At 43.7% G+C, this 14,699-nt stretch overlaps 1 protein-coding gene across 2 annotated transcripts in view; it reads left to right on the top strand.

Moving 5' to 3' along the window:
* Map3k1 (mitogen-activated protein kinase kinase kinase 1) overlaps positions 1 to 14,699 on the top strand; it is a 68,667-nt gene that overhangs the window by 32,202 nt on the left and 21,766 nt on the right. For both annotated transcript variants that reach the window (XM_039101582.2, NM_053887.2), the window contains 5 exons: positions 4,222 to 4,372; positions 7,441 to 7,641; positions 11,182 to 11,382; positions 11,984 to 12,100; positions 12,461 to 12,609. In XM_039101582.2, the coding sequence (XP_038957510.1) occupies positions 4,222 to 4,372; positions 7,441 to 7,641; positions 11,182 to 11,382; positions 11,984 to 12,100; positions 12,461 to 12,609 (819 nt within the window). The remainder of the gene's footprint in view (positions 1 to 4,221; positions 4,373 to 7,440; positions 7,642 to 11,181; positions 11,383 to 11,983; positions 12,101 to 12,460; positions 12,610 to 14,699) is intronic.

Genomic DNA, 14,699 nt, shown 5'->3' with positions numbered 1-14,699 from the left:
GTTATTAATGTAGCGCAGGCTGACCTAGCGCTTACAATCTTCCTGCTTCAGCTTCCCAGATCCTAGGATTACTGAGTCGTGCCCCCAGCCTGGTTCATAAAATCAGACTGCTGCCTTTACCTGCTGAGCCTTCCTCCAGCACACATCTCACCCTTTCTACTCCCGCATAGCCTGTCAACTTTTTAAAAATGCTAGAGTTCTAAGTGTCCTTGAAACCCTCGTATATGTATGTGTCTTGGTTGTACAAAACTGAAATCCAAGTCCAGCTTTTTGGGATTTTTCCCAGGGAATAGAGGGTGTTAGGGTGTTTCATTCCAAACTAGATGATTTATATTTGTAGATTAATTTAGGAATAATGAAAACCCCTCTTAATAAATCACGCTGAAATCTTGGCTATACTGATTAAGGAATCATGAAAATGCTCCCTTGCTGAGATATGCTGTGGCCCTTGGAGAGTTCTGGCTTGTCACTTGGGACAGTATTAGGCTAGTACTAATTGCCTAATGGCTGCAGAGGGACCCAGTACAACCCTCATGCCTACTTTTATTGCTCCTCCCCAAGTTCTGACTTCTTCATTCTGTCTCTGCGCCTAGAGTTTTGTGTCTCTCTTGTTCTTCTGATGCCATGCCATACGCAGTGACACTTTTCAGGTATCCTACTTTCAAACTACAAGATGGCCAATACCATCTCCACACAGAGTATCTTTGAACCAAGGCATACTATTGGACCAGCCAACTATGAACTACAGGATGGGTTCAGTTCACAACAGAAAGAGAAAGCTTCTGGGGACTGCCCCGCCCCCACCCCACATACACACACCTCTCTAAAAGACATAGTGTACCAGGCCCAGTATACTTGGCTCCACCCATAGCGAAGTGCTGAAAATGCAGCCCATCCTGGAGGATCTCCCAGTGCTGTGAGGAAACTGGGAATTTAGCTCCTCAATTTTAGATCCTATTACAGTGGCTATGTAGCCTGCTAGGATAGGATGGCTAGTGACTACAGAATGCTGGAAGGGGATTTTGAACTGAAGACATGTGAAGGTAGGAAATGATGTTTCTGGAAGGAGAAACTCTGTGTGTGTGTGTGTGTGTGTGTGTGTGTGTGTGTGTGTACGTGTGTGTGTACACCTAGGAGATAGCATATACATATATGTATGTATGTGTGCCTGTATATGTATGCAGACTATCTGCAAAGACATGTATGACTTGTCAGTGTTCTTAAGGAGGAAGCACCTTAGTGCTGTAAGAGCAGGGCATGCCTGGTGTGTAAGGCACTCCAGGGAGGGGCCTAGTTTATGGACCTGGTGAACTAAGATGCTTAGACCCAGACATTAATATCATCACAATAAATAATGTAAAAATGACCTCTTACAAGATGGACGGAGGCTCTTGAGGCACCTAGAGTTTAGCAGCTGTACTTCACAGGTGTAGAAAGAGCCAGGGATTAGAACCCTAACATCAGGCTGAGGAGGGGTTTTACAGTTCTAGGTCAAGCATAAAATATCCTCTGAGCCTCATGTACCCCGGGTCAACGAAGAGACCCCGCTAGTCTGTCAGCCTTATTCTTGTACTAAGTCTTGAAGTAGTTTTCCCCAGAAATATGTTGGCTTTACCGTGATCAGTTAACATAAAAGATCAGATATGTATAAACTGTTTTATCCAAAAGCAAGTATCTTTGTAGGTAATAATATCTGTGGTGCAGTATACCACACACACACACCTACACACACACACACACACACACACACACACACACACACACACACACCTACACACCTGCCACGCTTAACCCCACTAGAAGTTCCTGGTGGCTTCAGGCCTTCTGATTATAATCCTGCTGTAGCTGTCGTATTCCGCGGCCAGCAGATCACTGCTGTGTACGTGTACACACCCATACCCGGCACCCAGGAACCCCGTCTGTCCACGGACGGAAGACTTGCTAGGGCTGTGAGTAAACGGGGTAAGCCTGTGAAGAAGACTTGTTTCCTGCTTCCCGCTTCAGAGACAACGGAACAATGAGGTTTTGTTTGTTTGGTTTGGGTTTTATGACATGAAAAATGGGATGTATTGCATGTTTTGTTTTGTTTTTTTTTCTGAGACCTCAGCATTTGCAAATTATACCATTTTATCATCTATGAAGGAAAAAAGAGTCACCTAAAAAGTTACATTTCATCGCTCAGAGCCATTCAGATTTTAGATGATACAGAGTAAAAATGCACATTTTAGAATTAATTATACAAAATATTTATAAGGAGACTAAACCATTTTGTTTATATTTGTAGATTAATTTAGGAATAATGAAAAGTTCTCTCAATAAATAACATCAAAGTTCCAGACATAATCACCAGGATCTAGAGGGGTTAAGCGTGGCAAGTTGGGGGTGGGGGGTACTGCACCACGGATACTATTTCCTACAAATATACTTGCTTTTGGATAAAATAGAGTGCAGAGTGATTAAATTGTTAAGTAACATGAAGCCATTCGGGTTAGAGTCGTAGGAAAGCCCTGGGACTGCTGAAGATGGTGGTAAAGACCACTCATTTCCTCTGTGGCAGCACCACTGTACTGCCTGGCCTTGGTGTACAGGGGGTAAACAAAGCTTGTGCCGCCTCCATCCGTGTGCAGACAGGAGGGAGAGTGGGCACCTATTTCCTCTGAGCTGCCCCAGCCTGAAGGAGGCTCCCTTAAAACTCTAGCAAGGAACATTTATCAAGCCCCTGGGAGGAAACAGTTCTCTGTCTCCAGCAGAGTTTGCAGTTAGAGAGAGGAGACCTGTTTGGATGCCGCAGTGATCACGTTGAAGGAGAATTAGCTGTGAGAGTGGGAACTGACACAGCCTCTGAATGGTTGGGGAAAACTCGAGTGTGTAGCCGTGAATTCAGTGAGAAGTCAGAGATAGCCTGTCCAGGACATCCCGGAGCCATGCGTCCTGGAACCTAGGAGAAAAGGCAGGAGCTGGCTGTGAGAATAAGCCAGCTCCAGAGACCCGGCCAGACCCGAGCGCCCCTCTCACTCCCCAGCCATTGTTACTGCAGCCTGGAACCTTGTGACTCTTCTGAGCTGAGGGTTTCCTTGGGTCCTCCATTTGTTTCCTCCCAGAGCCATTTCAGATGGTGTGCTTGCTGCGTTCTCCCTAGCACCACAGTATTGGTGTTTCACTGGAGTCGGATGAGCATGCCCTCTGGTCCTGTGTACCGTGGGGTTTTTGTTTTGTTTTGTTTTTGTTTGTTTCAATAAAGGTGCAGCTTCTGAGTAATGATTAACTGGAAAGTTCCTCAACAAGTTCGAAGTTACCATTTAGTGAGTTCAAGGTCATCCTTTCTGGTGTTTCTCTGAGTGCTTCCCCTTCCTGTCAGGGTACAAAAAAATCAGTATGCTCTAGCTTTCCAAAAATAGTTACTGAACTTAGCCTAGAATTCTAAAAGTTGGTACTTCTCCCAGAATGCAGGTACTTAGCCTTCCCTAGGAGCTGGGCTTTGAAGTCCATACATGCATATGTGCACGCACGCACACACACCAGTAAAGATGGGTGCATTTCCAAACCAGTGGTCTTCCAGAGAAGACTTTATGATAGTGCTTTCACCAATTAGACTATGTCTAATAGCTCCCCCAAGTCCCTCGCTTAAAGATTATCTTAATTCTGGCAACTCATTATCATGAAGTGAAGGTCAAAATGTTTGTAGCAGGTTGTTTCCTGTCTGGTTATGAAGTATACATACCAAGGGCTTCATCATAGTCTTCCTATTCCGGGAACATGCAGACTTGATCATTCAAGCAGCGAAAAATGATTTTAAGGTATTGGCATGAATAATTAGAAATTCTGGAATAAGGGTAGTAAGTACTTCCCAAATATGTGTTTCTTGTATAATAGTGGCGTGGTGAGCAGCCTTTGCTAATGTTTTGGATTCGTTCTGGTAACTACTAGGAAAGGACCTGCATTGTATTTCAGTAAGCCTACAGCGTCTAAGTAGAACCTCCTCCCTTGAGAGGTAATGTTGAAATTGGCGGTAGCAGATGACGCTGAGCAGTACCCACCTAAACACAGAGTTCATAATGCACGTTGTTTTTACACCTTACCTCCATCTTCCTGTGGGGTTTGTAGTGATCTTCCCAGGCACCTGTAACAGCGTAAAACAACCAGGTGTTTACTTGTGCTTAGGGATTATTTCTTGTATCTGACGTTTCTCTTTGTCCTTTCTTATTTCTCCCGTAATTTTAGTCGAGAGATGGAGAATAAAGAAACCCTCAAAGGATTGCACAAGATGGATGACCGCCCAGAGGAGCGAATGATCAGGGAGAAGCTCAAGGCGACCTGTATGCCTGCCTGGAAGCACGAGTGGTTAGAAAGGAGGAACAGGAGAGGCCCTGTGGTGAGTGCGGTGGGCACCGGCTCCGGGGGGAGGAAGCACACAGGAAGTGAGAAGCTTGGCTTCCTGTTTCCTTGAAATAAGTCATAATTAAAGCCCTGCTCATTAAGCCACTTAAACCACTATAGGAATGTGTTTGGTGGGGTTCTTAAAGCAACACTGCCCTCTAATGTCAGGGTCTGTACTCTGTTCTGAATGAAAATTCTCATTTATTTGAGATGCTTTATGTCTGATAGGAATCGAATTTCCAGAAATCTTTCAGGAAAGCAGGAAAAAATAAGATTAAATAGACTTGGGGCTAAAAATAGCATTTATGGAGTCACAAGAATAGCTAGGTTAAGAAGGGGAAGGATCCTGCATCCTGAGCTGTGATTTCCGCCTAAACAGTTGAAGACACTGTTGTGAAATGTGCTTCTGCACCCAGACAAAGGAAGAGGCGTTGCCACCAGTCTCTAAGACACCGGATTAATACTTTCCTTTTGAAATAGAGACAGCAATGATAAGATTCATTACACTGCAGCCAGCACCTGACTAAACCCTGCACACAGTCTTCTGGCCTTCTTCCTCGTCCACGGGCATCTTTAGGTTTAAATCTACTAAATACAAAATAAAAATGTCAGCTTTGAAATTCCATTCTATGTCTTAGTGTTTGCCTGCATATCATGTCCCATGTGTATCACGTATGTACCTGGTGCCCACATATGGGGTCCTTCACCATTTCATTCTTTGGAGAGGATGGAGAAATCAAGGACTGAGCTTAGAAAACTTTGCTGAGGACTGGAGAGATGGCTCAGTGGTTAAGAGCACCGACTGCTCTTCCAGAGGTCCTGAGTTCAAATCTCAGCAACCACATGGTGGCTCACAACCATCTATAATGGGATCTGATGCCCTCTTCTGGTGTGTCTGAAGACAGCAACAGTGTGCTCATATAAATAAATACATAAATAAATACATAAATAAATAAATAAATATTTAAAAAAGAAAAAGAAAATTTTGCTGAAACACTTTTAGAGTGAGAGTGAAGAGGGGCTTATTTCTGCTTGGTCATTGTAGAGGACTGAGCAGTGAAAGCCTTCAGAGCTTAGAGCATGCTGATCAGAGTTTAGAACATGCTGCATCAGAGCTTAGAGCGTGCTGATCAGAGCTTAGAGCATGCTGATCAGAGCTTAGAGCGTGCTGATCAGAGCTTAGAGCGTGCTGATCAGAGCTTAGAGCATGCTGATCAGAGCTTAGAGCATGCTGATCAGAGCTTAGAGCATGCTGATCAGAGCTTAGAGCATGCTGATCAGAGCTTAGAGCGTGCTGATGAGAGTTTAGAGCATGCTCCTCTCCAAGCCCCTGGAGCTGGAGTTACTTACTCTGCAGTGCTGTATATGTCAAAGCCAACCACATTAATGTTATATTGTTTAAAACTAATTTTTTCTTACTGTCTACTTTCTGGTAAATAGTTACATACCTGCCTGTGTATGTGGGGCAGGAGGAAAGAGAGAAGAGATGTGTAGAATAAGTAACATAACATATAGTCCTTGAGCATTGTTGCTCATCCTGCATTCTGTGGCTTACAGATTTCAAATTACCCTTAGGACGTTTACTGTGTACTTGGAAAGTCTAATTATGTTTGTTTTGTTTTTATGTTTTTATTCAGTTGCCTTTAAAAGCATTAAATAAAAAAAATTCAAAAAAAAAAAAAAAAACCAAACCTCCAAACAGGAACCCAAGGCTTATACACAATGAGTAAAAGTAACACACAAAGTAACGCAAAGCACTTGACAGGCAGGTACCAGAGGTGTGGGCGGGCAGACGAGCCATAAAGAATTAGAACAGATAAAGAATGTAACTGGGCCAGTAAGACGGCCCAGTGGCTAAAGGACTCTCGCCAGGTGAGACGGCCAGTGTTTGGTCCTCACGGTGGAAGGAGAGAACCAATTCATACAAGTTATACTCTGACTGCACACACAAGTAAAGAAGTAAATGCAGTTTCAAAAAAGACCTTAGGGGTGGAGTCATGGCTCAGCGGTAAGAGTATATACTGTCCTTGCAAAGGGACTGAGTGGTTCCTGGGGCCCACATCTGGTGACTCACACCTGTAACTGTAGCTCCAGAGAGGTCACCGCTTGGTCATCCTCGGGTCCCTGTGCCCATGTGCACGTATCTCCAAAACTAAAAATAATAAAGATAAATCTTTTTTAAACTACAAAAACTTTAAAGAATGTAGGTTGCGTTATCAGAGGGCTAACGAATGGTAGGGTTGTAGCTAAACTTAAAGGATGGGTGAGCTTTCTTCAGCTGGGACGGTGCCTTACATAGGAGGAGGTGCAAGAATGCAAAGGGGCAGGCGTCACTGTCTTCAGGGTGCGGTGCCCAGATTTGGTCCAAGAGGCCTATATTTAAACATGGCAGTAACAGCAGCAGGTTGTGTAAATTGCATGTTTCCAATTTAAGAAATTGGTCTTTAAGCTTGAAACCTCCCTGGCTTTTTCTAGCCCCTTAATCTGTCTTCTTCCCCTTGGCCCTGAGATTTGAACCTAAGGCCCCATATGTGCTGGGAAACCTGTGTACCACCAGGCTGCACTGCCAGCCCTTCCCTACCTTCTTGAGCTAAAAATATTGTAAAAGTAACATGTTTTATGATAGTGTAATATGATCAAACTGTATTTGACTACTTAGTACCCACTTTAATACCTGTTTTAATGGCCTACATTATTTTCAAATACAATGGAATAGTTCTTCAATTTCATTGAATAATTCTTGAAGTGCCAATTTTTCTGTATTTGATTCCTAATTTAAGTTGATTCTGAATATCAAATGAGCTAGAGAATACAGTAAATAACAATTAGTGGTTTTTCTGTAATTTTGTACGGTAACCTTAATTAGTATAAACAACAAATAAACTGCATCTGTGTAAGTAAATACCAGTGACATAAAGTAATACCAAATAAAGTGTGGCCTGTTACCTGGTATATTTGTGTTAATATTGTATAAAAATGCAAGTTCATTTCCTACCCTGTGATGTTCAGATGTGCTGTTTTTATATTTTTAAGTAAGCAAAATATCGAACTTTTTCGATTCAGGTGGTGAAACCAATCCCTATTAAAGGAGATGGATCTGAAATGAGTAACTTGGCAGCTGAGCTCCAAGGAGAGGGCCAGGCAGGCTCTGCTGCACCAGCTCCCAAGGGCCGACGAAGCCCGTCTCCTGGAAGCTCCCCATCAGGGCGCTCAGGGAAGCCGGAATCCCCAGGAGTGAGACGGAAACGAGTGTCCCCAGTGCCTGTAAGTTAAGATTCGAACCCAGTCTGTTCCTGTCTGTCATCCTGACTCGCTCACCACAGGAGGGGTAGCCCGGCTGCCACAGAGAGCAGCTTTCAAGTGAGATCGAAATGATCCGTGGGAGTGTGGGTCCTAGGATCCACAAGACGCTCTGTCAGGTCAAAACTAGACTTGCAAGAGAGGTGCTCTGTGGACGCTGTCAGGTCAAAAATACTTTTATACAGACACTGGGGGTTTGTCTGCCTTGTTCAGCGCATGGGTAACTGACAAAGTTGCTGGTTCTCTTGCCCCGAGTAACACTAGACTACAGCTTCAGAGTTGGGGTCCCCTCTGTTAGCGTATAGTGGCCTTGTTCCGGCACTGTCATATCTCCTGTACACCTGCATTGCTCTCTCACAGTTCGGGCTCCTCGTTGCTATATCTATTGTCTGTGAATGAAAGGGGCTACTCTGATTTAAGAAGGCCTTGGTGAGCGAAATAGAAATCATGTTTTTGAATCTCAGTGTGTATTATTAACCCTGCGATGCTTGATTAAAATGGGAAGCTTGCCAGACCCTGAAATGTGACCACCATCCAAGGAGGAGAATTTATGCAGGTGTTGGGGTTGCAAGATGAGCTAATCACCCTGTTTTTGTGGAAAAAAAAAAAAAAGCATTGATTGAAAAACTGGCCAACAAAGTATGGCTGCTTAGACATGCATGTATTTAGCAGACATTTTCCCTAAAGCAAACTAGATGAAACTGTCTCTTGAACCAGTCAGTTGGTGTTTAATTTTAGAAAACAATTCCCACTGTGCTTGACTAGTCCTCAGTATTCAGACCTTTCCGAGACTGTTGATATAAAATGTTTTTTCAACATTAAGTGTATCTTTGTTACTTAGCAAACTAACATTTTCGAGATAATTAGTGTGTATGGAAGGGAAATCACTGACAGGATCCATTCAAGACGTACAGTGTACCCTAACATGCCAGTAAGAAAAAGCACATACAGTTTTTTCTTTTTCTTTTTTTTTTTTTTGGTTCTTTTTTTTGGAGCTGGGGACCGAACCCAGGGCCTTGCGCTTCCTAGGCAAGCGCTCTACCACTGAGCTAAATCCCCAACCCCCAGTTTTTTCTTATTCACATCACAGCTACCTCCATTGGCGCTGGACAGATGGCTCAGTAGGTCAGGGCCCTCGCTGCTCTTCCTGGCTCCCCCAGGGTGCCTCACAGCTGCCTGGGACTCCACTGGTGGGGAATCAGATGCTCTCTTCTGATTGTGCGTGCATTACACATACACAGTGCGCCTCCATGCTTGTAGGTAAATTTCTCGCACACATAAAATAGATGTAAAGAAAAGAGGCTGCTGTTCGAGCTTTGGCTTAAAGTTGGGGTGTATGTGATAGGCACATACAGTGTCATGGGGAATGGGCATAGTTTTCTGAAAGGGCTCTCAAAATACCCCTTCCTTTGGTGGTCAGATTCTTTCTGTATGTGTACTTTAGTCAGCATATATCACAGCAGACCAAAGAGCTCTTTATATTAAATCAGACATCAAAGAGATAAGATGGCACAGGACAGTAGAGACTCCTTCAAGCACTTCCTACGTTTGAGGAGTGAGTGGACGGCAGTGAGCACAATGAAAACCTTAAGTTTCCCTGGCTGTTGTTAAAGCACGTAAATCCACCCAAAGTAGACCATTATCACGAACACCGATGACTGCACTGTAACTGTGACCCGCTCATACATTTGAAAATTGGGGGCAGGAGCTTGTCCTGTTCCTGATAGCCTCTGCTCATTCCAAGGTGTCTTCCGGGCTCATGCAGTGCTTCCTTGGCAAAGCCCCAGCAGCAGCAGGGGCTGTTGATTGGCTGCTGGACCAGAGCAGAAGCTGCTGTGTGCAAACTCTTAGGCATCCATTTGCAACTTGATTTCATGAGGCACCAAAGGGAAGGAAGACTCTTGAGTGTATGTACACACACACACACACACACACACACACACTCGTATCTCCCTAGTCCCCCTTCCCAGACACCCTACCTTTAAAGCACAATAAGGATGAACCAGGCACCATTAGCCTGAAGTATTTTCTATGCTTGGAAATCAGACTGAGCTTTAATGAACCACAGACAGACAGACAGACAATTTGTTACATAGCTAGGGTGTACCTATCCTACACACCCACATGTGGCAGGGGCTCATTGTAGCCAGTCCAGCAATTGCTTCACCTTGCTTTGCGTTCAGCCTCCACAGGCTGGCTGGGCGTTACTAAGTCTGAAACTCCCAAGTTCTGAGTGCTGCCCAATCCACGGCATTGTTCTTTGCTCAAGTAAATGGTGCTGTAGTTTCTCTATTAGCAGCGATCCGTCATTAGCCCCGGGCAACACTGGCCTCTTTTGTCTGTGTATCTGCCTTTTGTGAACAGCATTCCAAGGAGGCACTTTGTCATAGGCACTTTATCACAGCATGCACACACGCACCAGTGTTCCATTTTCATTGTTGGATGCTCTGTTGTGTGACTATATACCACATTCTGTTTATCCACTCTTCCTCGGGCTACTGTGAGGGATAGCAGTGTGAGCATTTCCACCCAGTCTGTGTGCAGGTATGTTCTCATCTCTCGTGAGTTCATACCTAGGGTGGACTCCTGGGTAGACATTTAACATTTTCAGAAACTGTCACACCATTCATTTGCCGCAGCAGCTGCACACGTTACACACCACCAGAGAATTCTGGGAAGCTTTACGGTTTGGCACTGGTCATTCCGTTGCAACTGTTCAGTCCAGGCGTCCCCACCAACCATGATCCCTACTGGGTGTCGATGGCAAGACCAAGTTCCGGAGGGACGGAGCTCAGTGAGAGTGATGTTGTTTCAGAAGGTTTTGGTCAGCTTCTAAAGGAGGAAGCGTCTACAAAGGCAGTGGGGAGAGAGCATGGCAACCGCTGTGAATCCCATCACTGGCAGCCAGAAGCCCAGAAATTGCATGTTTACATTTACCACAAGAGATGCATTCTACCTTCACACGGTCACTTCTTTTTTTTTTTTTTTTTTTTCCGGAGCTGGGGACCGAACCCAGGGCCTTGCGCTTCCTAGGCAAGCGCTCTACCACTGAGCTAAATCCCCAACCCCCACACGGTCACTTCTTAAGCTTTCACTTTTAGCTTGCACAGTACTGTAGAAGACCCAAGTCTATGGAGTGGTTTGTAAAATGACCAAATGGTTGTCCCTCAGGCAAAGATTTATCATCTCTTCTAGGGATGACTGAGGTTCTAAAAGTTCTTCTAAAATGAGTGTGACAGATAACAGCATTTACCTCCTATGTGAAGGTTTTCTTTCTAGGAATATAATCTGCCTCATGACTTTCTGGTATGACCTGTTTTTTAATGTTAATTTCTTTTTTTTTTTTTTTTTTTTTTGGTTCTTTTTTTCGGAGCTGGGGACCGAACCCAGGGCCTTGCGCTTCCTAGGCAAGCGCTCTACCACTGAGCTAAATCCCCAACCTCTTAATGTTAATTTCTTATCAAGGAGTGAGGAATTTACCTAATAAAAAACCATGTTGTAAAGTTCCAGAGTGGCAGAATCACACCACCTCGAAGAGCCCCGTCGCCAGATGGCTTCTCACCGTACAGCCCAGAGGAGACGAGCCGCCGTGTGAACAAAGTGATGAGGGCCAGGCTGTACCTCCTGCAGCAGATAGGACCCAACTCTTTCCTGATTGGAGGAGACAGTCCAGACAATAAATACCGCGTGTTTATTGGGCCACAGGTAACATCCGACACTATTTTATATTTAGTTGGTGTATGTACTGTTGTTACCCTGTGTACTAGGAAATGGTTTTGCTTCTTCTTGTGTGTGGTTAGAAATGAATTCACCGCTTCATTTTATAAATGTCATTTCATCCTGGAGGCTTCTTTTGTGGGTTTTGTTTTGTTTTGTTTTTGTTTTCATTTTGCAGCAGGGTCTTACTGTGCATCTAGCTTGCTTCAGGTTCACTTCGGTGCCTTGGCCTTCCCTAAACTCACAGTGACCTCCTGCGTCAGCTCTGCTTCACCCACTAGAATTACAGGCATGCATGTGCATGGCTCTGAATTTTATAAGAGATGAGTTAATTCTGTCTAGTAATTAAAGTGAGTTTAAAATGCATATAGGCTATGTATGATGTTTCTACTATAGCTTAGTACCTTGAGTAAAATAAATTTAATCTATCAAAATAGTGCAAATAGATTGAATATCTGTGTCTTTACATGAGGATGATGAAGATATTAGCAGAAACTTTAATAAAATGGACCTAGAGCAGAGCAGGACAGATAGAACTGTTGAACCTCACGGATTTGCTCACGACGACGCTTTTCTTTCTGTTCTGCAGAACTGCAGCTGTGGGCGTGGGACATTCTGCATTCACCTCTTGTTTGTCATGCTCCGGGTGTTCCAGCTAGAACCCTCCGACCCCATGCTATGGAGAAAAACTTTAAAAAATTTTGAGGTAATTTTTTAATATACAATACTAGGGTAAAATTGACGGTGGACTCATATGGTTCATCTTGAATTTTACCAAGAGCACGAATTTAAATAGTCAGTGACCATGTTGGGCATGTGAAGTATGTAGGAATTATCTGATGCCTTTAAAGGTTCTTTGGTGATTTATTGAGTGGCAAACGGTTGGATTTTCTTTTTTCTAAACTGTAAAAAGCAGTAAACACTGTCCTTAGTAAACGGCATTCTTACGTTTGAAGCTCTTATATCTGCCTTATGCAAATTTTATACAAATAAAGATGAATAATTCACCTCTCATATGCATAACCCTGGCATCCATTTCATTGACGCTGTCTCTTTCCAATGTTAGGTTGAGAGTTTGTTCCAGAAATACCACAGTAGGCGTAGCTCAAGAATCAAAGCTCCATCTCGGAACACCATCCAGAAGTTTGTCTCACGCATGTCAAACTGTCACACATTGTCATCGTCTAGCACATCCACATCTAGTTCAGAAAACAGGTTTGTACTTGTCAGAGCTGAGCACTGGTCTGTTGTCACGTCATACTTTTAGGAGGTTTTTTATTTTTTATTTCCTTACTGAATTGCTGATTTGCTATACAATGGTGTAATTATTGAGTCTTGGCTTTTCATGTTCAAACCAAAGATCAAGCGTCTAAAAGGTCACGTGAAGACATTTTGCTCTCCACCCTACAGCAGTAGAAATGACATAATGCCAGGTGTTAGTTAACGAGAGGCTGTTCTGTCAGACATTACTGTAGCCAAGCCCCTGACAGTGCTCCTTCCCTCTGTCCTTCCTTCTGTCCCTGGGTCAGGTAGATTTGCCAGTGTCCCACAGATAGTGAAGCCGAGGCACTATGAAGTAGAAGAGAACATCTGTAATTCTTCTATAAACAAACTTTATACAAGGCACAGTGGTTTTCCAAAATCACTTTCAAGTATAGGGTTTTTATATCGTATAACGTGAGTACTTCTTCCATAGATGTCTTCAGAGAATCTTTGCCTGGGAGAATATGAGCATTTCTCACTAAGTAGGCAGGCCAGCTGTAGGCCAGGAGGTTCCATCCCACCACTCACAGCTACAGTGCTTATAAACTCTGCACAGCGCAGTTGCTGGGAAGATGGCAGAGACAAGCTCCAAGGGATGCAGAATGCAGCCTAAAGGAATAAACATGGGTGCTTTCAAGTCTCCGCTATCCTAAGGAGACCGTTATCCACTCCATAACGAACTTTCCTTTCTGTTCTGTGGCACTACATTTTGGTGTAAAAATAAGATGTTTTTGTTGCCGCACAAGGGAGGAAAGGCATCTGTGCCCTTGGCCCCCTGGTTGAGAAGCACTGGCTGTGTGAGATCTCATCTGCATCCCATCCCAGACTCCTAAGTACACAACTGCCTCAGAATCAACAAAGCAGAGGGAAGTGGAGCTGAGGGCCCATTGAGCAAATGAGAGGGTTTTTTTTTTCCATCTATGGAAAACACAAATATTTGTGAAACAAAAGATCTGGCTTCCTTAGATGTGGAGAAGTCAGAAGCGGCTGTGTAACTGGTTTGAGTCATAGCATAACCAGAATGTGGACATCTTAACTCCTATCCAGGTTTCATGCTGTTTCTAAATAAATGGGGGAGTCGGGAGGTTGGTCTCTCTTTATCAAGCTTCAAAAACCAAACTCACTTTCTCCTTTTGTTGAAGAAAGAAAAGAAAATGTTTAAAGCTAGACAGCTAAAGCTTAAACCAAGTTTCTAAGGTGAGCAAAGACACGTTCTTAATGTGGGCCAGAGTCTGAGGTTTCCAGGGGCATCGTTCTGTCAGTGGTGTGGGCTCAAAGTTTGTCATATTGTGTACACGTTCGTTCCATGTAATCACATATTTTTATTGACAAACTAAATAATAAAAAGAAAACCTGGGCTGGAGAGATGGCTCAGTGGTTAAGAGCACTGACCGCTCTTCCAGAGGTCCTGAGTTCAATCCCCAGCAACCACATGGTGGTTCACAACCATCTGTAATGAGATCTGATGCCCTCTTCTGGTGTGTCTGAAGACAGCGACAGTGTACTTACATATACTAAATAAATAAATCTTTAAAAAGAAAATGTAAAGAGAGATTAATCTGAGGTCTAATTTTATAAAACTTTCAAATGATATTTCTAAAAAGTAGAAAATAGAGAAGGTTCGAGAGGTAGCCCAGCAGTTAAAAGCACTGACTGTTCTTCCAGAGGTCCTGAGTTCAGTTCCTAGCACCACATGGTAGCTCACAATCGTCCATAATAACTCCAGTTCCAGGGGACCTGACACCCTCTTCTGGCACCAGGCTTGCACGTGGTACATACATGTACATACAGGCAAAACACTCACGTGCATGCAATAAAAATCCAAAGCAAACAAGATGAACGCAAACTGAAGCTGCACAAAACCCCTCCAAACCTGAAAGTGCAAAGGCGATCCTACACCTTCGTACAGAAAAAATTCACAAACTATTCATAAAAGAACTTTTTTGTTGTTTTTGTTTTGTTTTGTTTTGTTTTGTTTTGTTTTGTTTTTTGAGACAGCGTTTCTCAGTGTAGCCCTGGCTGTCCTGGATCTCAGGCTGGCC

Source organism: Rattus norvegicus, chromosome 2 (genome assembly GCF_036323735.1).
Source record: "Rattus norvegicus strain BN/NHsdMcwi chromosome 2, GRCr8, whole genome shotgun sequence".
Classification (NCBI taxonomy): domain Eukaryota; kingdom Metazoa; phylum Chordata; class Mammalia; order Rodentia; family Muridae; genus Rattus; species Rattus norvegicus.
Note: the sequence above shows the minus strand (reverse complement) of the source record. Positions and strands in the feature narration are given on the sequence as shown.